Source organism: Tilletiopsis washingtonensis, assembly GCF_003144115.1.
Source record: "Tilletiopsis washingtonensis strain MCA 4186 unplaced genomic scaffold FA09scaffold_1, whole genome shotgun sequence".
Taxonomy (NCBI): domain Eukaryota; kingdom Fungi; phylum Basidiomycota; class Exobasidiomycetes; order Entylomatales; genus Tilletiopsis; species Tilletiopsis washingtonensis.
In genome coordinates, this window is record NW_020311998.1 from 401,029 (window position 1) to 425,530 (window position 24,502).

The following is a 24,502-nucleotide window of genomic DNA, read 5'->3' on the forward strand; positions in this document are numbered from 1 at the left end:
CGCCTCGGCGCGTCGGTGCGGCGCGGGGTGAGGCCGTCACGTGCGCAACCAACACTTGCTCCCACGCTGTGCCTCTCCCTGTCTCCTCGACGCGCCCCTCAGCCGGCCTCAGGGGGCGGCAATGTGATGTCCACTGGGCCAGATTGAGTGGTGCTTCCTTCTGATGGGAGACTCGAGTGCAGCGCCGGCGCTGGTGCTGTGCTCCGCTCCAACACCTCGAGGCGCCATGGAGCAGCCCGGCCGCAGGAGAGGCGCAGCGGCCCGAGCCCGCGGAGTCGCGAGCGGCGGCCCGATGCGGCCCAACGGCAGCGGCGCTGAGGCTTGCCTCCCGACCGTCAAGGCGAGGAGCGAGAGCGAGAGCAGCAAGGCGTCGACGTCGGACTGCAGCACAGCAAAGGCGCAGGTAGCACAGGCGCCGGCGCAGCAGAGCACCAGCAGCGCAGTCGGCGTCCGGCGGCCGCTCGTCGACTACTCGTCGTCGTGCGACGGCGACGACGAGGCAGAGAGCGCTGCGACACCACCACCACCCGCTCCGCCAGCAGCACAGCCTGCTCTCCGCTGGCCGCTCGGCGCTCACGCGCTCCTGTGGGCCGACGCCGCAGAGGAGGAGGCGCACCTCGAGTCGCGCCAGACGACGCCTTCGCCAGCAGCCTCGCCCGCACGCAGCATGAGCGCGTCCAGCTCCTCCTCGAGCGGCGTCGCTCGCTCCAGCCACGTCTCGCCTGCCTCGCTCCCGCCGACACGCACGGCGTCCTGCTCGGTAGAGAGCGAGTTCATCTCTGCTCCCTCGGGCAAGCCGTACAAGAAGGCGCCGATCTGGAGCGACAGTCGCCAGGAGCTCTGCGAGTCGCTGCCGTGGTTCCGCGCCTTCCAGTCCGGCTGCTACACGCAGGGCGCGGGCGTGCACGGCGCGAGCCGCCTGCTCAAGGAGGCGCGCGAGCAGCCGCACGTGGCCACGCGTGACTCGACGCCGTATGGCTACCTGCTCGGCGGCTTTCCCAGCCTGCGCGACTGCTGGGCGGACAACGGGCGCGTCATCATCTCGCACGGGTGCGTTCGATGCGTCCTAGTGCTGCGGCTGCTTGACTGACCACGCCCACAGCGGCGGCAAGTCCGGCGGCGAGGTGGAGCAGGCGGACGACGAGGAGCCGGGCGAAGTGCCCAAGAAGCACCAGGCCGCCTCGCTGCAGAAGAACTTTGGCCTGCGCGGCGACCAGAAGGAGACGGACCCCAAGGTCACGGCGCTCGTGCAGTCGCACCGCAACGGCACGCCGCTCGTGCTGCTCACGAGCGACGAGTATGCGCTGCTGCCATTCACGTTCCAGGGCGCGTTTGCCGTGCTCGGCTGGTGAGCTCCGTGCGCCCGGCCTCGTTGACGGCCGGCTGAAGCTCCTTTTGGCCAGGTACTACATCACAGACGTGTGGCAAGAACGCGAAGGAGGCGACGGCGAGGAGGCCGGCAACGTACGCTGGAAGTTCCGCTTCGAGTGGGTCGCAGCGCAGGGGCCGCCGTGGTGGGAGGAGCAGAGGGCGAACGGCACGCAAGCGCAGCCATCCGCGAGCGACGCTCACGTCCGCAAGAAGTTCAAGCGAGAGGACCGCGTCTTCGACATGTGCTCCGACGACGAGGGCACGCCGACGAGCGCCTCTTCCTCGACGTTTGCGGGCTCCTCCCCGTGGGCGGTCGCGGGCTCGTCGGCGTTCAGCTTGCCTGGCCCGCGCGCGCCCGATCCCTTGACGCTCGAGCAAAAGCGACAGCGCTTCGCCGACCCGAATCGCCGCCGGACGCACAGCACGCTCACCGCCGTCGACGTCGGGCCGTGCAAGCCATGCAAGACGAGCGCCGTGTGCTCGCTCTGCAAGCAGGGCTCGCCGCAGGTGTTCAGCAACGCCTGGAGCTGCCTGCGCGAGAACTGTCGGCTTTTCTGGGCGGTGCGTCGCATGCGCATCTCAGCCGCTTCCTCCTGCTGACGCAGCTGTCTCAGGGCTTGCCACGAGGCCAGCGTGCCGTGCAGGAGCTCGTCTTCCACGAGACGTTCCTGCGCTCGCGTCTTCGCCAGCCGCACGGCGACAGCGCCGCCGACTTGCCGTTCAAGCTCGCGCCGGCCCAGCCTGCCGCACAGGTCGATGTGCAGACCGCCAACGACATGCGCGGCTGGCACTGCGTGGCGTGCGGGCGCCTCTCGTGCCGCCAGCTTGCGGGCGCCTACACGTGTCAGAACGCGCGGTGCGGCAGGAAGCTCGTGGTGCAGCCGGCGCTGTTGGACCCGCCGCAGCCGACAGCTCAGATGCCGCAGCTCGAGGACGCCGTCATCCACGGCCGCTCCGGCATCACGATCCAGCTGCGCACCGTCGACGGCATGCGCATCGCCACGTACACGTTCCCCAACAGCTGGGGCCGGCTGCACGTCATCGAGACGGAGAGCGGACGCGACAGCGAGGCAGACGAGATCTTCCGCTACATGCAGCTGCCGCTCGGCGACGGCGCGATCTCGGAGCCCGCGACGTGGCAGCACGTCACGCGCTTCCGCCGGCACCCGCTGGCGTGCCATGAGATGAAGGGCGTGCTGCTCAGCCAGCAGTTCACGTGCAACTACGGCGTCGCGTACAAGCACGCCGTCAAGATCGAGACGACGCCGCTGCACGAGGCGCCGCGCGGCGTGCAGCTCGGCATGGCGCTGATCCGCAAGCGCGTGGCCGAGGCCGGCATCGAGCTGAGCAAGGAGATGAACGAGATCTACCCCGTCAAGTACGTCGAGTCGCAGCGCATGAACTTCCACGACGACGGCGAGCCCGGGCTCGGGCCCGTCGTGGCGTCGCTCTCGCTTGGCGTGGCAGCGACGATGAAGTTCCGCCTCAAGGCGCGCTTCACGCACAAGAACGCCGCCGCCGCCGATGCCGCCGACGGCGACTCGCGCATGCTCGCGCACGACCGCACCGTCATCTCCCTCCCGCTGCGCCACGGCAGCGTGTGCATCCAGGACGGGCACAACGTGCAATCCCACTACGACCACGCCGTCGAGCCGCGCAACACGAGCGGCTCGAGCGGCGCCGGCGGCCTGCGCTACGCCCTCACGGCGCGCGCCATCTACGAGGAGATCAAGAGCAAGCCGAGCAAGCCGGGGCGTGCGGCTCCGCGTGGCTCGACTGCACCGCGTGCCCCGGCTGCACCGCGCACCTCGGCCGCGAAGCGGGCCAAGAAGCCGCCAAGCCACGAAGACCCGGACGTGGGCGACATAGCGATCGACAGCATCCTCAATGCTGTAGACCCCGGAAGAAACGGCTGCATCCCGGGGCAACTCCCAGCGGACACGGCAGACGAAGAGACCGTTGCGGATGCCCTCTGAAGCGCCACTGCCTGCCAATTTCCTCCCCATCACTCACTTATATACCACGCTCCAGCCCCTCATTTATCACACCTAGACGTCGCGTCACGAATGCCCATTACCGTCGCCCCTCGCCCGCCTGTCCTACCTCTAGACGTGCACGCCGACAGTCGTGAAGAGCGCGACAATGCCGAAGCCGATGCACAGCGATGCGCCGCCGGCGGTGACGATCTCGGTGAGCGCGATGCGGCCTTTTGGCAGGCTGTGCGGCAAGTGTTGGCGGCGTGAGCGGGACGCCGGCGTCTCGTCGCCCGGCCAGCGCTGCACGTGCTGCCACGCGCACGGAGCGCTCGTGGAGCTTCCTCAGCTCTCTCTCGCAAGCAGCACTCACGTCGTGAAGTAAAAGGAGAGCAGAAAGGCAAGCGCCAGCAGGATGCCGGCGAGGTACGGCATGACGGCGACGGGCAGCGCCGGCGCAAAGGGCGCGGCGGCGAGATGCTCCGCCTAGTCGCAAGCGTCAGTAAGCCGCGGCGAGGCGGCGGACTGTGCCGTGCAGGCTTACCTGTGCGGCGGCATATGCCTGCGCCCGGGCAGTGGCGTCGGACATGGTGGGCTCAGCGGAGGCGGGCCTAGACGTCGAGCTGGAGCGAGAAGGCGACGGTGACGCGAGGCTGTGGTCAGGAAGCACGGCGCACGCGCCAGGCCAGCCAGACGACTTCCGAGGCTCTGGGGGAGCCGCAGCGGGACTCGGGTCTCTGCGACGCGGCGCGCCAGCAGATGCAGCTCGATCGGGCGCTGCTCTCTTCTCTTCTCGCCACGACCACCACGCCGCCTCGCCGCACGCCTCAGCGCCCGCCCACGCCCAGCACTCCGAGCCTCTCCCTCGTGGCGAGCTCGCATCTGCGCAGCGTCGCATGCGCCGAGCCGCGCCATGAAGCCGCCCGCGCCGGGCAAGCCGGCGGCGGCGCCGAGCACGCGCCGCATCGCCTCCAAGCCGCTCACCAGCACCTCGAACGGCTCGCAGCCGCAGCTGTCCTTCACCTCCAACGCCTCGCGGGCATCTCCGTCGTCGCGCCTGCCGGGCGTCTCGCCGGCGCGCAGCGCCTCCGGCTCGGCGTCGCCCGACAAGGGCAAGCAGCGCGCCACGCAGCCGCTGAGTGCCTCGCGCCTCTCCTCGGCGCACGCGTCGCCGGCGGAGGAGAAGCCGCAGCCGCAGCTCAAGGGCGAGAACGGCGAGGGCCCGTCGGCGGCCGCTGAGCTCTGGGCCGACCGCTTTCAGCCGGCGAGCCGCGAGGCGCTGGCGGTGCACAAGCGCAAGGTCGCCGATGTGGAGGGCTGGCTGAGGGACTGCTTCGACGGCCCGCTGCCGGTGCGGCGCTATCGTGTGAGTGCCGACTCTTCAAAGGCATGCTCTCTTCTGCATCCTACCGCCTCAATGCGAGCTTATGGTCGTGGCGCCGATCTGACTTCGCTCGGGCGGGGCTACATGCTGACGCCTTGCTCGCAGCGTTTGTTGGCCCTCAGCGGACCGCCCGGCTCCGGCAAGACGGCAGTGATCCGCGCACTGGCCAGCGAGCTGGACTACGAGATCCTCGAGTGGCAGAACTCCGTCAATCCGCACGGCCGCGTCGGAGACGGCCTCGGGAGCGGGCCGGCGTCTCTGACGCGCCGCTTCGAGGAGTTCCTGGCGCAGGCAGGGCGCTTCCCGACGCTCTCGCTCAGCAGCCGGCAAGGCGGTGCGGACGCGGGGCATGCCGCTGCGTCGCAGGGTCAGAGTCAAGCCGGACCGTCGCGTCGACGCCTAATCCTCCTCGAGGACCTGCCGAACCTGACGCACCAGACGACGCGCGAGTCGTTCATTGCTGCACTCGAGCTCTTTCTTGCTCGTGCTCTGCCGTCTGACGGCTTCCCTACGCCGCTCGTGCTCATCATGAGCGACAGCGTCGTGCGCCAGGATGCAGACGTCGGCCGCATGGGCGACAGCAGCCGGAGCGAGTCGGTACGCACTGCGATGAGCCTGCGCATCCGCAGCAACCCGGCGTACGCCGAGATTGCGTGAGTGCGGGCGTCGTGTCGTCATATGAGGCTGCACTGACACGGCGTGCAGCTTCCGTCCCGTCGCCAAGACCTTTCTCGTTAAGACGCTCGCGAGCGTGCTTACCACCGTGCGCGAGGACCCCGCGTCTACACTGCCAGCCGCGACGTCTGCCAAGGGCAAGGCGCTCCTCGACCACATCGCCGAGGAGAGCAGCGGCGACATCCGCGGCGCGCTGAATCTGCTGCAGATGGCTGGTCAGATGGGCTGGGAGGCCGACCGCAGCAAGAAGCGCGCGAGGGGCGCGACAAAGAAGGATGCGGAGGTGGCGCGCGAGGCGATCCAGCACAAGTGAGTGCCGCGCCTCGTGCCATTCGACCTTGCGCTGACAAGCGAGACAGACTCACGGCGCTAGCCGGACGCCAGTCTCCGCTCGCACTCTTCCATGCGCTCGGCCGCATCCTGTACAACAAGCGCCTCGGCGACCCCGACGAGCCCGAGTACACGGCGCCGGCCGAGCCGCCCGACTGGGAACTGCCAGCACACCTCCAAGACCGTCAGTGCCGTCCGAGCAAGGTCGATCTCGACGCCTTCTGGCTCGACCTGCCCATCGACGTCTCGCTGCTCTCGCTGTACCTGCACCAGAACTACCCGCCGTTCTGCGGCGCCGAGATCGAGTCGTCGCTCGGCGTCATCGAGGCGCTCTCCCTGGCCGATGCCGAGCTGCACACGTCGTCGGATGAGTGGCTGCACTACGCACTCTCGTCGCACTATACATTCCAGCACGTGGTGCGCAGCACGCTCGCCTCGCTGCCGTCGCCCGTGCCGCGCCTCAAGCAGGTGCTCACCAAGGCGGCCTTCTTCGAGGCCAACGCCAAGGCGCGCGAGGCGGCGCAGGCCGTCGACGACGCCGCGGCCGGCTGGGTCGCCGACGGCATCACGCAGCAGACGCGCGAGACGCTCGCCACCGAGACGCTGCCCATGCTGTGGCGCATCGCGCCCGAGGGCATGCCGCCCGCCGCCGAGCACATCGGCCACATGCCGTGGCTGCACGGCGCGGCGAGCCAGCAGCAGACGCTGGGCGAGGACGAGGAGGGCGAGGAGGAGCCGCCGCCGCTGACTGCTGAGCCCAAGCAGCGCACCGTTGCACGCGTGCCCAAGCCGGCGGCCAACGAGCTGCTGTACGACGAAGACGACGACATCGAAAACGACTCGGACTGAGCGTCCTGCCATGCATCCCGTGTAATCCTGCGCTCCCATCCTGTACTCTACACCGCCTCATCATCAGCCCCCTTGTCACGACTCAACAACGACGGTCACCGCGACACATTCTCCATCTCCAAGGCGCCTGCGTCCGCGGCGACGGGCGGAGAGGGCGCGAGACGCGGGAGGCGCATGACGGCCGGCCCTTGCGTGCGAGCATGAAGACGAGCCGCTGTCTCAGCCTCGCCCGCCTGCGCCGGATTCCGATGCCTCTCTCATGCGCCCATCGGCTGCCACACAGGCCCATGAGCTAGAGGCTGGACCTCAGAGCGCAGGTGCGGCAAGCCAAGTGGTCGTGAAGCGGCCTGGAAGCTGCGCATCTGGAGAGCCCATGGCAGATGCAGTCAGTCGGCCGCGCGGCGCCAGATGGCCAGCGGGGCCGCCTTTCGGGCGCTTGCTGGCGGAGTGCAGCTTCGCGCCGGCAGAGGCACTTGCTTCGGAGGAAGCCTGCAATGCCGGAGCCGCAGCTGAGAGCGCCGCATGCCGGAGGGAGTGCCGACGAGGCAGCGACCGGCTCAGACAGCAGTCGCGGCCGCGACAAGCACACACGGGCACCGCCGCCTGCCAGCCCGCGCACCGCACCTGATCTGCAGTCGCACAAGGCTGTGCCTCGGCCAACTCAGAACAGGCTCGCTTTCAGCACCAGCACAGACACAGCAGCAGAGGCAGAGGCCCAGAGCGCAGCATCAGCGGCAGCAGAGCGCAGCGGCGAACGTGGCATGCTGCACCTGCAGCTCGCAGCTGCGATGCAAGCCGCCGGCCCTGTGCTGGTGCTGCGGCACAAGGCTGCGACTGCACTGGCGCGCCCGCAGCGCAGCGACGACGTGCATGGCCTCCTGCGCGCGGCGCCGCACAGTCAGAGTGAGTAAGAGTCTTAGTAGGCGCTGGAGCTTGTCGGGCGTCGAGGGAACAGGGCCCGGCGAGACTCGGCCCAGCGTGAGGAGGCGACTGCGATGCGTGCTGCTGAGCGGCGCTGCATGCTGCAAGGCATCGCGGCGTCCAACAACTAGACTCTACTCAGGCGGCAGACTCATGACCCGCGAGCACGGAGATGCTGCGGCTCCGCGCGAGGCCTCCCAGCCGAGGCTGCTTTGTGGATGCGCAAGACGAGACGCAAAGGCTGTGCGCTTTGCGGTTTCTCCCGGGCTGCTCGCTGCTGGGTGCTGCTGCGGCTGCTGCCCAATCCAGCGCGCGCAGCACCAGCCTGCAGCGCACCGCGTGGAGCAGCGAGGCCAGCATGAACGCACCATGCATGCGCCGGAACGCTCAGCAGCAGAAGCAGCATGCAGCCAGCGAGGGAGCAAAGCCACGGCCCGCAGGACGGCATGCACGGCCAAGTTGAAGCGCTCGCTCCCGCACCCGCTGCCGGCTCGCGTCTGACTCGGCATGCTTGCGACAGCCGCTCGGATGCTGGCTGCGGCTGGGCGCGAGGCGCGGAACGGCGACGACGCCGCTCCGGCAGCGCCCACGCCCGAGATGCGAGATGCGGCGGCACACGACAGCACGTCCGCCGCATCTCGTCCCGTCCCGTCCCTCGGGTCCGGCGGCACAACACGGCAAGCCTGCAGCGCACGGACGGGCGCAGGAGACGTGCGGGTGCGCTCGAGCGCGACGCAGACGTGCTCGCTCCAGCCGCAGCGATGCAGCTTGCATAGCTTTCAAGCGAAGACGAAGCGCCCTGATCGGAGCGTAGCCGCAGCCTGCAGCGGCAGGTGCAGGCGCAGCAGCGCTCAGCAGGCGGCAGCTGCCGCGCCGGCTGCTGCTGCTGCTCGCACACGACAGCGACACGCGGTCCCGAACGCGCTGGCGTGGGCGTGGCGCCGTGCGCCCACGCTACGTCTGCGTCAGAGCTTGCGCCGCAACGCGAGGCCAGCGTGTGCCTGAGCACCTGCTGTTGCTGCGCCGTGCCCGAAAAAGCAGCAGCGGGACGGGAGCGGGGCCGGCGCGCGGCTGCGGTACTGCGCCAGCCACTGCGGCACTTGGCGGAGTGTCGCGAGGCGCAGCACAGCCGCACGACACCGAAAGCTGCACGTTGCTTTGGCTGCAGGTACAAAAGGCACGCTGCCCACGCTGGCCGCCTTCGCGCCGTCCCACATCCACCGCAACTGCCTTGCCCATCCACACCCAGCATCCAGCCATGGCCGAGAAGACTGCTCCCGCCTACGACGCCGGCGTGGCGCACACGCACCCCGTCGGCGCCGCGCCGCCCGTGCACTCCGACGCCGGCCTGCCGGCCACCGGCGGCGTCGGCGGCGTCGGCGCCGTGGGCCAGAGCGGCTTCCAGCAGCCCATGGTGGCGCCGCAGCAGCAGGGCCACGCCGGCGCGCCGGGCCAGGACCAGTACGCGTTCGACGAGGGGTGAGTCGGGTGCGGCACAGAAGGGGCGCGTCGGTGCAGCTCGCTGACGCTGCTTCGCTTGCCAGCATGCGCTACCAGCAGAGCCGTAAGTGACAGTGTAGCGCATACACCGAAGGCCACTGGCGCTGCTCCATGCCCCGACACCCTCAGCGACGCTCTCGCTGACGCCTGCTTCTGCAGTGATGGCGCAGTGTGCGCGCGGCAACCACCAGCTCGAGACCAAGTAGTGCGTGTGCTGTGCCACGCGCGCACGCTGCTGCACCTGCTCACGCCTCTCCTCGCAGCGGCATCGTCGGCATCCTCATCGCCGTCATCTGCTGCCCGTGCGGCCTCATCGCGCTCTGCATCGACCGCAAGAAGGTCTGCACGCGGTGCGTGCTGCCGTGGCCGCCTCTCTCACCACTCTGGCTGACCCGCTGCACGCAGTTGCGGCGTCGTGGTCAAGTCCTGATCTCGCCCCGGCTCGCTTTTCCTTCTGCGTGCGCATACCCGGTCCTGCCTCACTCGCAATTCGTCGCGTACTTCGCGGACCATACCCGAGCACACCAAGCGTGTGCGATGCATCGCTCTCTCAATGAAAGTATGACAGTCAGTCCTGATGGTACATGCGGGGATGTGGTGTCTATTGTGCCTTGCGCTTCTTGCCCGGCGTGTCGCGCTCGGCGGCGCCCGCTGCGCCGCGCTTGCCCTCCGACGCGGCCGGCGCGCCGGCGACAGCCTCGAGCTGTCGCAGCGTCGCCAGCATGCCTGTCGAGGAAGCGAAGCGCTCGCTCGCCGCCAGCGCCTCGCGTGCGGCGGCCAGCTTGGCCGGCTTCCAGACGCGCTCGACGAGTGCAGCATCGGCACGGCGCGTGAGGCGCACGGCGGCGAGCGCAAACCTGAGCAGCTCCTTGAGCCGCTCGGCACGCAGGCCGGCAGGCGCATCCGGAGCGGCGGCCGCCGTGAGCGTGGCGAGGACGAAGCCGGAGACGTCGGGCAGGAAGGCGGCCAGCTCGCGTGCCAGCTTGGCGTCGCGCGGCGCGGCCGAGGTGGCGTGCGTGAGCACGGGCTGCAGCATGGCGAGCGTCTGCGAGAGGCGGAAGGCGTTCGTCGCTGCCTCCGGGCGCGCCGCTGCGACGAGCTCGCCGCGCAGCTCCCAGCCGATCGTCGGGCAGCGCTTGAGCACGTCGAGCAGGAACGCCGGGCGCAGCGCGCAGCTCTTGCGCGAGAGGAAGTCGCCCAGCGTCTCGCGGTAGAGCGCCAGCAGCTCCTCGGCACCCTCCTTGGGCAGCGCCTCCTCGCCGCGCGCAAAGACGGTGCGCGTGAGGTACGCGTTGGCCGTGCTGGCCAGGCTCTGCAGCTCCGGCGCAGCGTTCCTCCGAGCCACGGCGTGCAGTTCCCGCAGTGTCGGCAGCACGTCGGCCACCGGCACGGCTGCGGCGTGCACCTTGTTCTTCGCCAGGCTGCTGCGCAGAATGTGGGCGGCGCGTGACGAGACTTGCGCGCCGGACTTGTCCGCCTCCTGCACGAGCGTGAAGAGCGGCGCGACGAGGCGGACGGAGAGCGCACTGCCGCCCTCCTTGCGCGCAAAGATGTCAAGCAGGTCGAGTGTCTTGAGCTGGAAGACGACGGCCTCGCGCTTGGCCTCTGCAAGCACACGCACTATCAGCAGCCGCTCGCATGCGAATGCATCCGAATGAACTCACCAGCATCCTCCTTCTTGGCGCCTGCTCGTTGCCGGAAGATCTCGGCGAGCTGGTCGTCGATCTGCATCATCTGCTCGTCGTCGAGCAGCTCCTCCTCCTCCTCCTCGCTCTCCTCGCCGCTGCTTGCGTCGCTCTCGTCTGCGATGCCTGCAGCCTTCAGTGCAGCCTCGACGGCAGCGCGCAGCTCCGGGTCGGCCTCGGCATTGGCCTCGTCGTCGTCGTCGTCAGAGTCGCTGGCGCCCTCGACGCTGTCGGCCGAGGTCTCGGACATCTCCTCGTCCAGCGCCTCGACCTCTGCCGGCGCAGCATCCTCCATCTCCTCGTCGTCGACCGGCTCTTCATTGAGACCCAATTGCTGCAAAGGAAGCGTCAGAGCGAAGCCGAGGGCCGGCCAGACCTGCACCACTTACGTCAACGAGGTGGTCGAGACTTGCCGGGGTCAGCTCGCCGGCAAAGGTCGTGAACGCCTGCGACGCGATCGTCCGCAGGAATGCCGACGAGCGCTCGAGGAATGCGATCAGGCAGTCGACGAGCAGCTCGATGGCCTCGGGCTCGTCTGCGTCCTTTGGCTTTGCAGAGGGTGCAAAGAGGCGCTCCGAGCAGTCGACAAGCGGCTGAAGGCGAAGTCAGCTTGGCTCTCGCGCTATGAGCGCTCTCAGGCGCCAGACTCACCTCGAGAAGGTCCTCTCCGTCATCTGCGCCGTCGTACGTGACCAGCAGCGCCGCGAGGAGCAGGCTCTCGAAGCTGCGGGCGCGGTCGCGAACAGCAGAGTCCTTCGCCTGGTCCGCCAGCTTCCGCACGGCGGCGAGCGCCTTGACGGCGCGTGCCCGCATCTGCACGTCGGCCTCCTCACGCTGCACAATCGAGACGAACGCGGAGTCCTTCTCGCACAACGCAAGCAGGTCGTATGCCTGGGCAACCCACAGCTTGCCCGAGGCGGCACAGCCCTGAAGCCTGCGCGCCTTGCCGTCGACGTCGGACAGCAACGTCGTCTGGTCGGCCAGCTCGGAGAGACACGAAAGGAAGCGCGCACGGCACGCGCCGCGCAGCTCGGCCGTAAAGGCGGGCTGCGGCAGGATCTGCGGGATGCTGTGAGCGGTGCCCATGCATCGGAAGCGGTCGAGGCTCACCTCGAGGCTCTTGATGCTCTTCTTGGCCTTCTTGAGCTCGAAGAAGCCGTGGGCAGCAAAGAAGGACAGAATCTGCTGCACGCAGTCGTCGTCCTTTGGCACAGCGCCATTGCGCACGAGCACGAGCAGCTGGTCGAAGACCCATTTCCGCCGTGCGCCGGCAGACTGCGACTGAGCAGCGTCGCTGCGGAAGCATGAGTCAGCTCTGCTAGCATGTCGCCGCGACGCCAGACTCACTCTGCCTCGCACGCCAGCCGCACCAGATAGGCGATGTAGTCCCGCACGCCCTGCGCGTCCATCGCCGCCAAGAGGCCCTCAACCGTCTTGGTGCCGGTCAGCTTGTCGAAGTACTGGCTGCCGTGCGAGCCGAGCAGCTGCGAGACGACGGTGAAGCCGCTCGTCGGGTCCTTCTTGACGACCTCGGTCACGACGCGCACCGTCTGCACGGCGGCGGCGTGCAGCATGCGCTCCTTGCCGCCCAGCTGGTTGATCCACGTGCGCATGAAGTTGCTCGTGAAGAGCAGCGGCCGCTCCTGCCGCGGCGCACGAGGCACGGCCATCTGGAAGACCTGGAAGCCCCACGCCTTGCGCTCAGCCGACGCCGAGGCCGCGAAGAGGGACTCTGCAGAGGCGTAAGCACGCGAGGGGCGGTATGAGAGAGGCAGCACGCACCGTCGACGACCACGCGGTACAGCTCGGAGAACGGCGCACGCCCCGGCGCTGCCTGCTGCTCAGACGCAAAGTATGCGTCAAGCACGCGCGTCCAGACGAAGTGTACCTGCGCCTTCCATAGGCCAGTGCCGTTCTGCGCGCCCGTCTTGCCCGTCGCCTTGCCCGTCGTCTCGGACTCCGCCGGCGGCGCCGGACTGGCATTCTGTGCCACATGCGTCAGAGAGACTCAGAGTGCGGCTGGTACCACGGCGCTTACTTTGAGGATGCGTGCCAATGTCGGCAGGTTGGCGTGTGCAAAGATCTCTGGGCCCTTGAGCGGCGCCAGAACAGCCGAGACGTCGGTGTCCTGCAGCAGGCGTCAGGGCGCCGTCGTCGCCACATAGGCAGGGAACTCACAGGGAACGAAGCGCGCATTTGCAGCAGCATGGCGAGCTTCTCAGGGCCCATCTCGACACTGCCAATGCGCCGCAGGAACCACGCTTGCGCCTCATCCTTCCAGGACTCGGTGCTCTCGCCCAGCCGCGCGAGCAGCTCGCACAGGCACCACCCGGCGCCCTCCTTCAGCCACGCCTTGTGCGCTGAAAGGTCAAGCAGGATCTCTGCGGTGCGTACAAACGACTCGACGTCGCTGCTGGCGCGGAAGAGGGCGCCGGAGCGCACGAGCGCCTCGATGCCGAAGAGACGCGCGAAGAGGTTGGCGCGCTCCTCTCTGCCCGACATACGCGTCGAGTCGAGCGGTGAATGTTGCAGCAGCAAGACGAGCACGTCGGAGGCAGGCAGGCCCGGCAATTGTGTAAGGAGCTGCGGCAGGTCAGCACAGTCCTACTTCGCCCATACATCAGCACTCACCTCGGTCAGCGCGACGGCAAAGCCGAGGCGTGCCGACTCGCGCGGGCTGGCGAGGCCTTTGACGAGGCGGCGCACGGCGTAGCCGACCTCGCTGGCGAAGCCGCCATCGAGGCGGCGCGCGGTGCGCTCCGTCTCTTCGAGCGTGGCGACGGCGTGGTTGGTCGTGTAGGGCGCGGGGTCGTTGGCGTTGTCGAGCGGGCGCGCGGGCAGGGCGCGCTGCTGGGCGAGGAGCGCAGCGAGCAGCGCGTCGGAGGCGCCGAGGCGCGTCGCCTGCGCCGGCGACGCCAGCGACCAGAAGAGCGGCAGCGAGGAGGAGGCCATGGCTGCGGGTGCGGTAGAGAGAAGCAAGTGAGCGGCGGCAGCGGCGCGGCGGCCAAAGCTTCGCGCAGCGCAAGAAGCATGGCGCCGCCGCAACTTTTGGCTGACGTAAGCAGTGCAGCCGCGCCGAATGCGCGACGCGCGCCTCGACGGCGAGCGGCACCGGCCCACGCTCCTTCCTCACCTCCACCACCACCACACCACCACCATGTCCTCGCAGAACTCCGACGAGATCGACTTCATCACCGGCGACGGCGTCGACAGCTTCGCCGGGCCGTCGTCGGGCACCGGCACGCCCGGCGCCGGCGCCGCCGACGGCGACATGGACGACGCCGCCGAGATCGAGGCCATGAAGGCGCGCGTCGCCGAGATGGAGGCCGAGGCCGCCAAGCTGCGCGACATGCAGGCCGACGCCGAGCGCGAGGCCGGCGGCGCGCCGGGCGCCGCGGCGCCGGGGCCGAGCGAGGAGGAGAAGGAGGAGGTCGACGGGCGCAGCGTGTACGTGGGCAACGTGAGTGTGCGAGCGGCTGAAGACGGCTGTGGATGGACTTTGAGGTCGGCGGCGGCGGGTGAGGTATCGCGGCGCAATGCTTGTAGTGCCGCAGTATCATGCTAGCGGCTGCGACAGGCCTGCGGCTGCGTGGCAGCGGATGAGAGTCGCATGGCTGCTATGCGCATACTGCATTCCTCCGCTCTGCTGTTTGGCTTTGCAAGGTGACTCGCAGCGGCTCGACTGGCACTGTCAAAGCGACCGCGCCTGGTAGCATCTCAGAAGAAGGGATGGCTCCGTCGGCCACGCACTTTGGTCTGCGTTCAGCTCGGCAGCTAACACCTCTCTTGCGCGCGCCAGGTGGACTACGGCGCGACGCCCGAGGAGATCCAGCAGCACTTCCAGTCGTGCGGCACGATCAACCGCGTCACGATCCTGTGCGACAAGTTCACGGGCCATCCGAAGGGCTACGCATACGTCGAGTTCTCCGAGCCGTCACTTGTCGCCAACGCCATGGTGATGAACGAGTCGCTCTTCCGCGGACGGTTGATCAAGGTGCGTCTGCAGCGCGAAGGCCTGCCTTGGCGCGCTGCTCACCACCCACGCAGGTCACGGCTAAGCGCACGAATGTGCCCGGCCTGTCGGCGCGTGGCCGGGGGCGGGGGCGGGGCAGAGGCGGCCCGCGCGGGCGGCCGTTCCGCGCACGGGGACGCGGACGAGGCTGGCACTAGGCGCGGGCAAGGATGCAGAGCGAAGGCTACAGGGCGGCAGGAGATCACAATACATTGCGACGGTATCTCATTTCACGTTTCATCAGATCTTGCCGCGGAAGCGTAACCGCGGGCCAGACCCTTGCGACAGGGCAAGCGAACGCGAGAGGGCGATGCACGCCGTGCCGACGGTGCATGTCGCGCCGGCGAACGCCGTGGCATGCCACCACTGCAGCGGCGCCACGGTGCCGAGCAGCTGGCCGGTGATCGGCGTGCCGAAGAGGCCGCCGATGCTCATCAGACAGAAGAGCTGGCCCATGCGCGTGCCGAACGAGTTGGTGCTGCCGAGTTGCCCGACGGCAGAGGGGATGATGGACACGTACAGGCCCGTCGTGAAGCCGTAGATGATCGCAAATGGGATCTGTCAAAAAGTCAGCGCCAAGGACGGAGCGGCTGCTGCAGCTGGTTCGACACACTCACGATGCCCCCGAGCGACCGGATGCAGACTGGGAACACGAAGAGCAGCACCGAGGCGATGGCCAGGTGTGGCACGAGGGTGTTCATGCGGCCCCAGCGGTCGGCCGCGAAGCCTGGAAGAATGGAGGTCAGCCAGCTGTATTGCGGCAGTCCGGCTCGTCTGGGCTCACCTGGCAGGATGCGCCCGAAGACGGAGGCGCCGTTCAGCACCGAGAGCCAGTAGCCCGTTGCGGGAATGCCGTACGTCTCCGTCGCCACGTCCATATAGGCGAAGGGGAAGTAGAGGCCGAACAGGATGAGGGCTGCAGTCGCACCGTCCGTCAGCGTCGATACGCTATCAGCGCGCCGAGCACTACTCACTGGCGCCGATGCAGAACAAGCTGTACGCGGGCACCTTGAAGTGCTCGAGCTCGATGAAGCGCAGCTTGCGCCAGCCGCCGTTCTTGTACGAGACGACGGGCTCGAGGCGCGTGCTCATCGTCAGCCAGGCAAAGACGAGCAGACCGAGCGCCAGGAAGCCGACGACGCGCTGAGGCGGACAGGAAGCGTCAGCAGTGCGGGCGCATGCCGACGTGCATGGCAGCTCACCTGCGTCCAGGCAAAGCCGAGCACGGGCGTGAGGCGTCGGATCATGATGGGCAGGCAGATGCCGCCGGCCGACGAGCCGCTGGCGGTGACGCCGAGGGCAGAGGCGCGGCGCCGCTGGAAGTGGTGCGACGGCACGGCGACGCTGAGGTTGAAGACGATGCCCATGCCCATGCCGAGCCCGAGCCCCTGCGAGAGGAAGATCTGCCAGTACTGAGTCGAGATAGAGAGCATCATCTGTGGGACAAGTCAGCAAGTGGAAGATGCAGTGTTGCGGTTGCGACTTGCCTGGCAGAAGACGAGCAGCAACGCGCCGAACGTGAAGAGCGGCAGGTACAGCCCGACGTCAAACGCGCGCCCCGTGATGATGCCGGTGGAGAAGATGCCAAAGTACTGCGGCGTGGGTCAGCAGTGCGACTGCGGCGCTGTCCATGCTCTCGTGCGCACCTGAAAGGCGCCGATCCATGCGATCTGGCTCGTGCTCTTGTCGCGCAGCACGTCCTGCGCGTACTGCGCCTGCATCACGCCGTAGCTGTTCGCCAGGCCGAAGCTGCGGGAAGCGATGTCAGTAGAGGCCAGTGGGGCGCTCTGAGGCGACGCACGTAATGAAGCTGCATGCCCACGAGCCTGATGCAAGGTCAGCGCTGCGTTCGACACCCATCATTGGCCCCACTCACCCGCCACGGCAAGCCACGCCTTGGTGCCGCCCTCGGGGAACCAGATGCCGTGGTCGGCGCGCTCTGCAATCTTCTCCTGCATGTCGACGTCGCCCGGCTGCGGCGTCACGGTGCGCGACTCGCACTCGAGATGCGCGGCGTCGCCGTGTGCGGCCGACGAGGCGTCGGCATCGCTGCTGAGGCGCTGCGGGCGTGGCGGCGACGAGGCGCCGGCGCGAGCCATCATGGCGCACGGTGGCGGGAGGAGCTGCGGTGCTGCTGAGCAGACACGGAGGAGCAGGCGTCGCGCTTGGTGTGCTTGCTGCGGTGCTTGCCACTGTGCTTGCTGCTGCTGCTGCTTGTGATGGTCGTTGTTGGGAGTCAGAGTCACGCCCTCGCCGACGGCGGCTGGGTGAAGGGCTAGCGGCTGCGCTGCCGAGGGCTGCTGCCATGTGAGCCCCTTCTCTCTCTCCCCCTCCTGGGCCAGGAGCTGTGCCGGCTGCCGGCATCTTTGCCTGCCGCGGCACGGCCAAGCAGCGCACCTGCAGCGCCGCCCCGACAGCTGCAGCTGTCACTCGTCAAGCGGCGCTGCGGGCGGCAGAGGAGCGCCCCCGCACACGCCGCCGCGGCTCCGCACCGGAGCGCGGCAGCGGCGGCCGGCGAAAGCGGCACTTGGCCGCAGAGACGCGCGGTTCTGCCGGCCGCCTCTAGGGCTCTAGCGCTGTTCCCACGCTGCATCCGCCTGCCGCGACGTCCGATCGGCGGAGCGATTGTGGCCTGCTCATCCAGCCGTGCGTCTTGCGCCCTTCTCCTCTCCACCACACCCTCCACAGCAACCATGCCGCGTGTGCCCTACGTCTTCCCCGCCGCAGGCAGCGACCCCATCGCCGACGCCATCCGCGCCCGCCGCGGCGCGCGCGGCCTCACGTCGCTCGACGGCATGCTCCTCAACGCGCCGCCGATTGCCGACGGCTGGAACCGCCTGCTGGGCGCCGTGCGCACGGGAAGCTCGCTCGAGGGCGACGTGCGCGAGCTCATGGTGCGTGCGGCGTGGGTGTGGGTAGCAGTGGCAGTGCAGGCAGTGCAGGCGTGACGGCGCATGCATTCGACAGCGAGCATCGGCGGTGCAGGCGCGGCGGTGCAGAGGCATGTGTGCATGCCAGCGAGCATCGCTGCGGCACCCTGTCCATGCGCTTGCTGGTCGGCCTCTGGGCCTAGCCTTTGCATTCGCGCACGCTGTCAAGCGCATACTCATGCTGCCGCTCGTCATGTGTGCTGGCCTTGTTGCTGTGTGCTTCTTGCTGGCACCTTCGCTCGTTTTGGTTTCTACGCTGACGCCATGCCCTGCAGATCCTCCGTGTGGCCGCGCGCAACCGCGCCGCGTTCGAGTGGATCCAGCACGAGATCGTCGGGCGCCAGGCAGGCCTGACGACGGAGCAGCTGACGCGCATCGGCGACCTGCGCAAGCCGGCCACGCCGCTCACCTCGGGCACCGGCGCCCTCTCGCCGCTGCAGGCCGCCGCACTGGCGCTCGCCGACTCGATGACTGCGCAGGTGCACGTCTCGGACGCCACGTTTGCCGCGTTTGGCGAGGCGCTCAAGGCCGAGGGCGCCGACGAGGCCGTCGTGCGCCAGAAGACCGTCGAGGCCGTGGCGACGACGGCGACGTACAACATGGTCAGCCGCTTCCTCGTCGCGCTCGACATTGACGACAAGGCCAACATGCCCGTGCCCGTGCCCGGCTTCTCTGAGGACGATGCTGCGCCCGTCGCGGACCCGGCGCGCGGCCTCGTGCAGGTGCTTGGCGACGGCGGCTGTGTGCTGGCGACGCGCGTCACGTTCCACTCGATGCGTGCGCCGTGGGTCGTGCTCATCAACTCGCTCATGACGAACCTGACAATGTGGGACCCCGTGCTCTCCAAGCTCGCCACGGCCGGCTACAACGTGCTGAGCTACGACCAGCGCGGCCACGGCGCCTCGGCCGTGCCGGCGCAGCCCTGCACCGTCGCCACGCTCGCCGACGACGTCGCCGAGCTGATGGCGGCGCTCGAGATTCCGCGCGCGCACGCCGTGATCGGCGTCAGCCAGGGCGGCGCCACGGCGCTCGCCTTTGCCGTGCGGCACCCGGAGCTGGCCGAGCGCATCGTGGCGTGCGACACGCAGCCGGCCAGCCCGGCAGCCAACGCGGCCGCGTGGGACGAGCGCATTGCGCTGGCCAAGGAGAAGGGCATGGCGGCGCTCGCCGACGTGACGGTGCCGCGCTGGTTCGCCGCCGGCAGCGCCATCACGGAGGACGTGCGCGCCTCGACGCACGAGATGGTCGCGCGCACCAAGGTCGCCGGCTTCGAGGCGGGCGCGCGGGCACTGCAGAGCTACGACCTGCTGGCGCAGGGCCTCGTCGAGAAGCTCGCCGCCACGCGCTCGCTGCTCGTCGCCGGCGAGCTCGACGGCAAGCTGCCAGAGGTGCTCGCTAGCCTGCACAAGGACGTGGCGGCCAAGGCCGCCGAGCGCGCCAGCTTTGCCAGTATCCCGGCCGCGGGACACCTGCCCATGCTCGACAACCCCGACGCATGGTGGGCCGTCGTGGGCCCCTGGCTCCAGACAGCATGACGTGGCTATAGGAATGGGACTGGCATTACGTGATGAGATGTGCAGGGTCACAGGCGCGCCGACGCCGCAGCCGCCTTCTTGGCCTGCTGCTTGGCCAGGAAGCGCGAGACGCCGGCGAGGAACACAGGGCTGGCGGCGATCTGCGAGAGTGCGGTCAGCTGCGGCCTGATGCGCCTCTTGCTGCTTCGCCACGCACCCTTCCGAGCTCCTCCATCTCGCGTGCATTGGCCGCACGCAGGCGCGCCAGCTCCTCGTCTGACCGCAGCTGTGAGGAAACGTGCGTCAATTTTGCGGCGTGCCGGCGCACATGCATGCGCACTGACTAGACGCTTCGTGGCCATCATGCTCTCGAGACTGAGGTTCGTGTAGTCGGCCGACTCGACGACCGTGTCGGGATCCGCAGCGCACTCGGGGATGCCGAAGCGTTCTGCGAGGAAGCTAAGCGCATACTCGGCTGGCAGGGGTAGTGGTGCGTCAGTGCAACGGTCAACCAGATCGACAGCAATCTGACACGCACGCAGAGAGTCGGGCGTAGCATCGGGCACGACGGAGAGGAAGCCGCGCGCCGCCAGCGTCTCGGCTGTCTGCGGCTCGGAGAGCATCATCATCTTCGTCGTCAGCGCCGGGCCGAGGATGCGCGGGAAGGTGACGGAGCTGCATCCCTCGGCGCAGACGCCGAGCTCGGCAAAGGGCGTCTTGAACGTCTGAGGAGTGGCGTCAGCTGCTGGCAGAGATGAAGCTGCAAGTGCTATACGCACTCGCCCGGGCAGCGCAAAGACGAGGTCGTGCAATGGCAGGATCGTCACGGCCAGCCCGAAGGCGTGGCCGTTGATGGCCGCAGCCAGACACTTGGGAAAGCGGATGAGCTCCTCGACGAGTGCGCTGCAAGAGCTCATGTGAGTCGTGTGGCCGTTTTGAGTTGCAGTGTCGAGCTCACCCGGCGAGGTTGGAGGTGTCCGGGTCCTCGGCCTGTGCCTCGCCCTCGCCGCGCCCCTCGAGCATGCTGGCGTCCATGGCCATGCCGGCGCAGAAGACACGCTTCTCGGGCGTGCTGCCGGGGCGCCCGCGCCCGGACACGACGACGGCATGCACGTCGTCCGTCTCTGCCTGCAATGTGTGTCAGCGATCGTGACCGCAGAGCCGGCGCTCAGCACCACGCACGGCCCAGCGCAGCGCGCGTGTCCAGTCGCGGAAGAGCGTGGGCGAGAGGGCGTTGAACGTCTTGGGCACGTTGAGCTCGAGATGCACGAGCGTCGGCAGCGGGCGGTAGCGCGAAAGGGCCAGCGCCGTGAAGCTCGGCAGTTTGGAGTAAGGCATGGCACTTTGCTTGAGGGAATGTCGATGATGAGAGACGGGAGGAGCGATGGCGGCGCTCGCCGCCTTCCCCGCACTCTGCGCGCGCAGGAGAGGAACACCGCCCGGCGGCTATCTGCGAAGCCGGACGGCCCGGCACCGCGACTCGTCTTGCCGGCAGACGGCGCCCCGACGCAGCGGTCCGACGGAAAGGCTCAAAGTCTCAGAGTCTGACACTTGGCGCACAGCACGGCCAGCTGTGGGCACTATCTCCAGAGCTTCTTCAGCCCCGACTATGCGCTCCTCGAGCCGGGCATGCGGAATGTCGCGGCGAGAGTGCGTGGCTTAGGCCCGGCCAGGGAGGCGGCGGCACGACGCGTAACGCGCCTCGTGTTGCGTAGCGTAGCCTGCTGCTGCTCCACATCCCGCCACACCCATCGGCAACGCGCAACCTGTCCATCACGGCGCACGGCCTCGCTGGCCTCACCCTGGCCCCTCGCTGTCCTAGTGCCAGCCATGTCAGACCTGCGCGCCTTCTTCACTCCGCCGCGCGAGCGTGCGCAGCCCCCGCCGCGCCGCTCTGCCTCGCCGCTCGACGCGCGCATCCAGGAGGCACTGCGCCGCTCGCGCGAGGAGGCGCGCGTGGCGGCGCTGAGCGACGACGAGGCACTGCGCGAGGCGCTGGCGGCGTCGCTGGCCGAGGCGCAGCCCGATCCTGAGGAGCTGGGCGGCGCTGCCGGCGGCAGCAAGGCGGAGCGCGGCACTGCTAGTGGCGACTGGAAGGACTGCGGCGAGGCGAGTGGCCGCCGCACAGACGACAACAAGCCGGGCAGCGCAGCAGGCCGTCGACTGTCTGGTGGAGCCCTTGACGGCGGTGCGGACTCCAAGCGGCGTCGCACGGAACCCGCTGCGCAGCGGACTGCAGTGGCGGAGACGGAGCTCAAGCAGGAGTCTAGCAGTGCGAAGCCGGCCAAGCCGATTGCGCCGCTCTTCGCGCGCTCCTCCTTGCCGGTGCCCGCACCGGACCTGACGAGCGCGGTGGCTAGCACGAGTCAAACGCCTCTCGAGGTCATTGACCGCTTCGACGGCTCGCTTGATCTGCTCTACTGCAAGGGCTGGCTCACGCCGATCGCACGGCAGGCGCTCTTCGCTTGGATGACGGCCGAGCTGCGCTGGCATCGCGTCATTTACACGCGCCCCGGCACGGGCATCACGATACGCACGCCACGCTACACCACCACGTACGGTAGAGACGAGACGGGTGCGCCGGACGTCGCCTATCAGCAGCCGCCCGTGGCCTTTCCGCCGTGTCTGGACGATCTGCGCCGTCTCGGTGCGTGGTCTCGCCGCACGTCTCACCCTGCTCGGGCTGACAAGCTCCATCAGTGGAGGCGGCGACTGGCGCACGCTTCAACACGATGATCTGCAACCTCTATGCAGATGGCAATGATAGCATGTAAGGCGCAGTGTGGGTTGATTGCAGTGTCGCGCTGACAAGACGCACAGCTCCTATCACAGCGACGACGAGGCTTTCCTCGGGCCCAACTGCACCATCGCCTCGCTGTCACTTGGCGCTGCGCGCGACTTCTTCATGCGTGAGAGCGACCTTGCCCGGTCCGTGGTGCGGTCTGCTGACTGCTCGCAGGGCGCAAGGCACCTGCCGGCGTGGACATTGCGCCGGCGCGGCCAGACCAGAAGTCCGGCACCAAGGGCTCAGGCCCTGCCGCAGGGCGCCCCACGGAGCGGTGGCGGCTCGGCGACGGCGACCTCCTCGTCATGCGTGGGCGCACGCAAAGCGAGTGGGAGCACGCCGTGCCGAAGCGCGCCAGTGCTGGGCCACGCATCAACATCACGTTCCGGCGCGTCAACTGCGTCGCTGGCGTCAACAGTGAGCTGCGCGGCTGTCTCGCTGCCGTGCACGACTCACTCTGCGGCCACAGACTTTATGCGGTACTCTCGAGGCGACGGACCGGGGTATCGATGGCGCGGCGGTCGTCTCGTCGAGGCGCCGGGCGGCCAGTGACACGGCTCAATCATCCACTTGACACCAGCGAATCTCGAAGGCACGGAACAGCGTCGCCTGTCCCGACTGTGTCGCCAAGGGGCGGCGCACGGTATCGTCGCCGTGCAGAGGCACGTCTGTCCGCATCGACGGCGGACCAAAGTCGTCTTGCGCTCGCAGGTCCTGCGTGCGGACAGTGCGCAGCGCCAGGGCCCCACCGGAAGAGCTCGCGCGCGGGTCGACGAGCGGAAAGACGGCGAGAATGGCCGCCGCTTCGTGTGCATGCGTCTGCCGCAGCGCATTGAGGATGTAAAGCCCGCCGTGCAGATCGGCTCCCGCGCCCTCTCGGCTGTCCGACTCGTGCACGAAGGCCCGCGACAGACGCTGCGACGCCACGGCACGCAGCCACAGCGCATGGTCGTGCTCGTAGCAGCAGTCTGCGAAGTGTCAGTGCAAGCGCATTGTTGCTCTCTCCGCGGCAATTCTCACCTGCTGCAACGAGAGCATCCCACGAGCCACTCTCGAGGCTTGGCCACGTGTCACGAGCCGTCTGCGCAACGCGCTGCTCTTCGGTCTGGGTCTCGTGCGCGTGTGATGCTCCGGCATAGTCGTCTTGCCAGTCGAGCCGTCGGACGAGCGTGCTCGGCTCTGAGAGCGCATTGAGTGAAGCATTGAACTGCAGATTCGAGAGCACGTCGGGGTGGTAGTCTGTAAGCGCCACCTGTGCTGCAATGCCGAGGCGCTGCGAGTAGAGCGCAAGGGCCAGGCCAACGAGCCCAGTGCCCGCTCCCAGCTCTAGGATTCTCAGCTGGCTGCTGTGCCTGAGCGCTGCTTCGAGGGGGCTGAGCAGGCGTCTGGCGAGCAGCGGTGCCGAACCCCAAGTGCGCGAGCCAAGTGCGTCCGCCGAGAGTGTTGCATCGCGGACAGAGACGGCGACCTCGGCGCCGTTGGGCGTCGGCACATGGTAGATGCGTGTGACAGCACCTGATGCTGCTCTGCCGCGTCAGCGCAGAGCTCCATGCTGTTGCAGCAGACGACGTACCGCTCTTGCCGGCGCACACACTCAGCAGCGCCGCCGCTTTATCGAGCGCCGCAGCAGCGGCATCACCATCGTCGTCGCGCGCGAAGCACCAGGCGAGGCCGCTGCGCACGCAGCCCGTGAGCCACGTCTGTGCATGGCGCAGCTCGAATGCAGCGGAGGCGTCGCGCTCAGGCGCTTCGTCCGTCTCCGCAGCACCGCTATCTTGCTCATCGCTGGCCACGTCCGGCGCGGCGACCCAGACGTGCTCGTCGCCCTCGATTCGCAGGGCACGGGCGAGCAGCCCTAGCGCTGTCTCGACCTCGCCCAGCGCAGGCCGACGAGCGAGCGCAGGGAGATGCACCGACGGGATGAACACCTCGCCCGACCCAGCATCACTTGTCGTCGTCATCGCCTGTGCGTATGCAGAGCGCCTGCTTGCGGCCGCGAGGATGCTTGTGGGTTGCAGGAAACTCTTGAGGTCGATCCTTATGCGCGAAGACGGCAAATTGCTCGGCAGGAGGCGCGCATGAGGCGCCCGAACGGTCAGGGTCAGTCGATGATCATGCAGAGGGTTCATGTACCCGCCATTTGGCGCCTTGCATAATTACCGTCTCATGCCGGACCGGCGCGATGGTGGCGCTTCTCATTCCTACAGTTTTGCAGTCAGCTGAGAAGGTTGCGGGTTCGAATCCCGCGTTCGGTTTCTTTTTGCTTTCTGCCCACCCGAATTCTTTTGGTCTTTTTGTCCTTCTCATGCTGGCGGGCCCACGGCCATGCTGAGCCATAATGGCCCTCCAAAAGACGTATGGGGACTCAATGCGGTCCGTTCTGTCATAACACATGGTCTCCATCAGGGCGCAGCTCATGCACTGAGGGCCAGCTCGCGCGGCGCGTCCTGCGGGCGGGCAGGACGCGCCTGCGCCGCGGCATGCGCGCCGTGCGCGCCGATAGGGATGCGCCGCATGCGCTCGGCGCAGTCACGGCCCGAGCACCATTCCTCAAGCCACCACCACCTCCCGCC

General features: G+C 68.4%; 11 protein-coding genes and 1 non-coding gene across 12 annotated transcripts; 7 read left to right on the plus strand and 5 right to left on the minus strand.

The window, feature by feature from the left end:
* Positions 1–184: 184 nt before the first annotated feature.
* FA09DRAFT_357795 (hypothetical protein) lies at positions 185–3,801 on the plus strand. Its single transcript, XM_025744873.1, has 4 exons — positions 185–1,050; positions 1,103–1,348; positions 1,404–1,932; positions 1,986–3,801. Exons 1-4 carry the CDS (start codon positions 227–229, stop codon positions 3,345–3,347), a joined length of 2,961 nt encoding a protein of 986 aa, XP_025601476.1. The 5' UTR covers positions 185–226; the 3' UTR covers positions 3,348–3,801.
* FA09DRAFT_335829 (hypothetical protein) lies at positions 3,477–3,933 on the minus strand (the record flags this gene model as incomplete). The annotated part of the gene is made up of 3 exons (XM_025743803.1): positions 3,477–3,588; positions 3,718–3,830; positions 3,889–3,933. 3 exons carry the CDS (start codon positions 3,931–3,933, stop codon positions 3,477–3,479), a joined length of 270 nt encoding a protein of 89 aa, XP_025601477.1.
* Positions 3,934–4,658: 725 nt separating this feature from the next.
* Positions 4,659–5,523, plus strand: FA09DRAFT_327159 (hypothetical protein). Its single transcript, XM_025741293.1, has one exon. It carries the CDS (start codon positions 4,762–4,764, stop codon positions 5,383–5,385), a length of 624 nt encoding a protein of 207 aa, XP_025601478.1. The 5' UTR covers positions 4,659–4,761; the 3' UTR covers positions 5,386–5,523.
* A 3,336-nt stretch (positions 5,524–8,859) lies between these two features.
* Positions 8,860–9,466, plus strand: FA09DRAFT_327161 (hypothetical protein). Its single transcript, XM_025741294.1, has 3 exons — positions 8,860–9,208; positions 9,267–9,353; positions 9,409–9,466. The coding sequence occupies exons 1-3, from the start codon at positions 9,165–9,167 to the stop codon at positions 9,431–9,433; spliced, it is 156 nt and encodes a 51-aa protein (XP_025601479.1). The 5' UTR covers positions 8,860–9,164; the 3' UTR covers positions 9,434–9,466.
* Positions 9,467–9,542: 76 nt separating this feature from the next.
* On the minus strand, positions 9,543–13,643 carry FA09DRAFT_327162 (hypothetical protein; the record flags this gene model as incomplete). Its single annotated transcript, XM_025741295.1, has 10 exons — positions 9,543–10,608; positions 10,668–11,022; positions 11,078–11,281; positions 11,340–11,747; positions 11,799–11,982; positions 12,036–12,420; positions 12,471–12,672; positions 12,727–12,816; positions 12,867–13,271; positions 13,320–13,643. 10 exons carry the CDS (start codon positions 13,638–13,640, stop codon positions 9,605–9,607), a joined length of 3,558 nt encoding a protein of 1,185 aa, XP_025601480.1. The 3' UTR covers positions 9,543–9,604.
* Positions 13,644–13,959: 316 nt separating this feature from the next.
* Positions 13,960–14,858, plus strand: FA09DRAFT_292832 (RNA-binding domain-containing protein; the record flags this gene model as incomplete). The annotated part of the gene is made up of 3 exons (XM_025740026.1): positions 13,960–14,148; positions 14,488–14,682; positions 14,736–14,858. 3 exons carry the CDS (start codon positions 13,960–13,962, stop codon positions 14,856–14,858), a joined length of 507 nt encoding a protein of 168 aa, XP_025601481.1.
* Positions 14,859–14,940: 82 nt separating this feature from the next.
* Positions 14,941–16,658, minus strand: FA09DRAFT_292867 (MFS general substrate transporter; the record flags this gene model as incomplete). The annotated part of the gene is made up of 9 exons (XM_025740028.1): positions 14,941–15,258; positions 15,318–15,427; positions 15,485–15,616; positions 15,675–15,843; positions 15,903–16,136; positions 16,200–16,292; positions 16,347–16,449; positions 16,502–16,526; positions 16,577–16,658. 9 exons carry the CDS (start codon positions 16,656–16,658, stop codon positions 14,941–14,943), a joined length of 1,266 nt encoding a protein of 421 aa, XP_025601482.1.
* A 735-nt stretch (positions 16,659–17,393) lies between these two features.
* Positions 17,394–19,165, plus strand: FA09DRAFT_333033 (alpha/beta-hydrolase; the record flags this gene model as incomplete). The annotated part of the gene is made up of 2 exons (XM_025743668.1): positions 17,394–17,594; positions 17,906–19,165. 2 exons carry the CDS (start codon positions 17,394–17,396, stop codon positions 19,163–19,165), a joined length of 1,461 nt encoding a protein of 486 aa, XP_025601483.1.
* A 7-nt stretch (positions 19,166–19,172) lies between these two features.
* On the minus strand, positions 19,173–20,522 carry FA09DRAFT_327165 (ClpP/crotonase). The gene is made up of 7 exons (XM_025741296.1): positions 20,327–20,522; positions 20,103–20,272; positions 19,924–20,047; positions 19,683–19,869; positions 19,489–19,619; positions 19,362–19,430; positions 19,173–19,305 (listed from the first exon to the last, which is right to left on the minus strand). The coding sequence occupies exons 1-7, from the start codon at positions 20,480–20,482 to the stop codon at positions 19,213–19,215; spliced, it is 930 nt and encodes a 309-aa protein (XP_025601484.1). The 5' UTR covers positions 20,483–20,522; the 3' UTR covers positions 19,173–19,212.
* Positions 20,523–20,751: 229 nt separating this feature from the next.
* On the plus strand, positions 20,752–22,535 carry FA09DRAFT_357804 (hypothetical protein). The gene is made up of 5 exons (XM_025744874.1): positions 20,752–21,791; positions 21,845–21,914; positions 21,965–22,053; positions 22,104–22,346; positions 22,399–22,535. The coding sequence occupies exons 1-5, from the start codon at positions 20,774–20,776 to the stop codon at positions 22,479–22,481; spliced, it is 1,503 nt and encodes a 500-aa protein (XP_025601485.1). The 5' UTR covers positions 20,752–20,773; the 3' UTR covers positions 22,482–22,535.
* On the minus strand, positions 22,488–23,890 carry FA09DRAFT_335838 (hypothetical protein; the record flags this gene model as incomplete). Its single annotated transcript, XM_025743804.1, has 3 exons — positions 22,488–22,897; positions 22,950–23,450; positions 23,503–23,890. 3 exons carry the CDS (start codon positions 23,888–23,890, stop codon positions 22,488–22,490), a joined length of 1,299 nt encoding a protein of 432 aa, XP_025601486.1.
* A 207-nt stretch (positions 23,891–24,097) lies between these two features.
* Positions 24,098–24,184, plus strand: FA09DRAFT_t1. Its single transcript has one exon. It is a non-coding gene; the product is annotated as a tRNA-Arg (tRNA).
* The last annotated feature ends 318 nt before the right edge of the window (positions 24,185–24,502 follow it).

Excerpts from the sequence above, each read along its gene's own strand:
- FA09DRAFT_327161 (XM_025741294.1), top strand. The coding sequence starts at position 9,165 with ATGGCGCAGTGTGCGCGCGGCAACCACCAGCTCGAGACCAAGTA. Across the intron at positions 9,209-9,266 it reads CACCAGCTCGAGACCAAGTA|CGGCATCGTCGGCATCCTCA; the intron begins GTGCGTGTGCTG and ends CTCTCCTCGCAG. Across the intron at positions 9,354-9,408 it reads CGCAAGAAGGTCTGCACGCG|TTGCGGCGTCGTGGTCAAGT; the intron begins GTGCGTGCTGCC and ends CGCTGCACGCAG.
- FA09DRAFT_327159 (XM_025741293.1), top strand. The coding sequence starts at position 4,762 with ATGCGAGCTTATGGTCGTGGCGCCGATCTGACTTCGCTCGGGCGGGGC.
- FA09DRAFT_357804 (XM_025744874.1), top strand. The coding sequence starts at position 20,774 with ATGCGGAATGTCGCGGCGAGAGTGCGTGGCTTAGGCCCGGCCAGGGAG. Across the intron at positions 21,915-21,964 it reads GCAGATGGCAATGATAGCAT|CTCCTATCACAGCGACGACG; the intron begins GTAAGGCGCAGT and ends CAAGACGCACAG. Across the intron at positions 22,347-22,398 it reads CTGCGTCGCTGGCGTCAACA|ACTTTATGCGGTACTCTCGA; the intron begins GTGAGCTGCGCG and ends CTGCGGCCACAG.
- FA09DRAFT_327165 (XM_025741296.1), bottom strand. The coding sequence starts at position 20,482 with ATGCCTTACTCCAAACTGCCGAGCTTCACGGCGCTGGCCCTTTCGCGC. Across the intron at positions 20,273-20,326 it reads CACGCGCGCTGCGCTGGGCC|GCAGAGACGGACGACGTGCA; the intron begins GTGCGTGGTGCT and ends CACACATTGCAG. Across the intron at positions 19,431-19,488 it reads TGATGGCCACGAAGCGTCTA|CTGCGGTCAGACGAGGAGCT; the intron begins GTCAGTGCGCAT and ends GTTTCCTCACAG.
- FA09DRAFT_357795 (XM_025744873.1), top strand. The coding sequence starts at position 227 with ATGGAGCAGCCCGGCCGCAGGAGAGGCGCAGCGGCCCGAGCCCGCGGA. Across the intron at positions 1,349-1,403 it reads GCGTTTGCCGTGCTCGGCTG|GTACTACATCACAGACGTGT; the intron begins GTGAGCTCCGTG and ends CCTTTTGGCCAG. Across the intron at positions 1,933-1,985 it reads ACTGTCGGCTTTTCTGGGCG|GGCTTGCCACGAGGCCAGCG; the intron begins GTGCGTCGCATG and ends CAGCTGTCTCAG.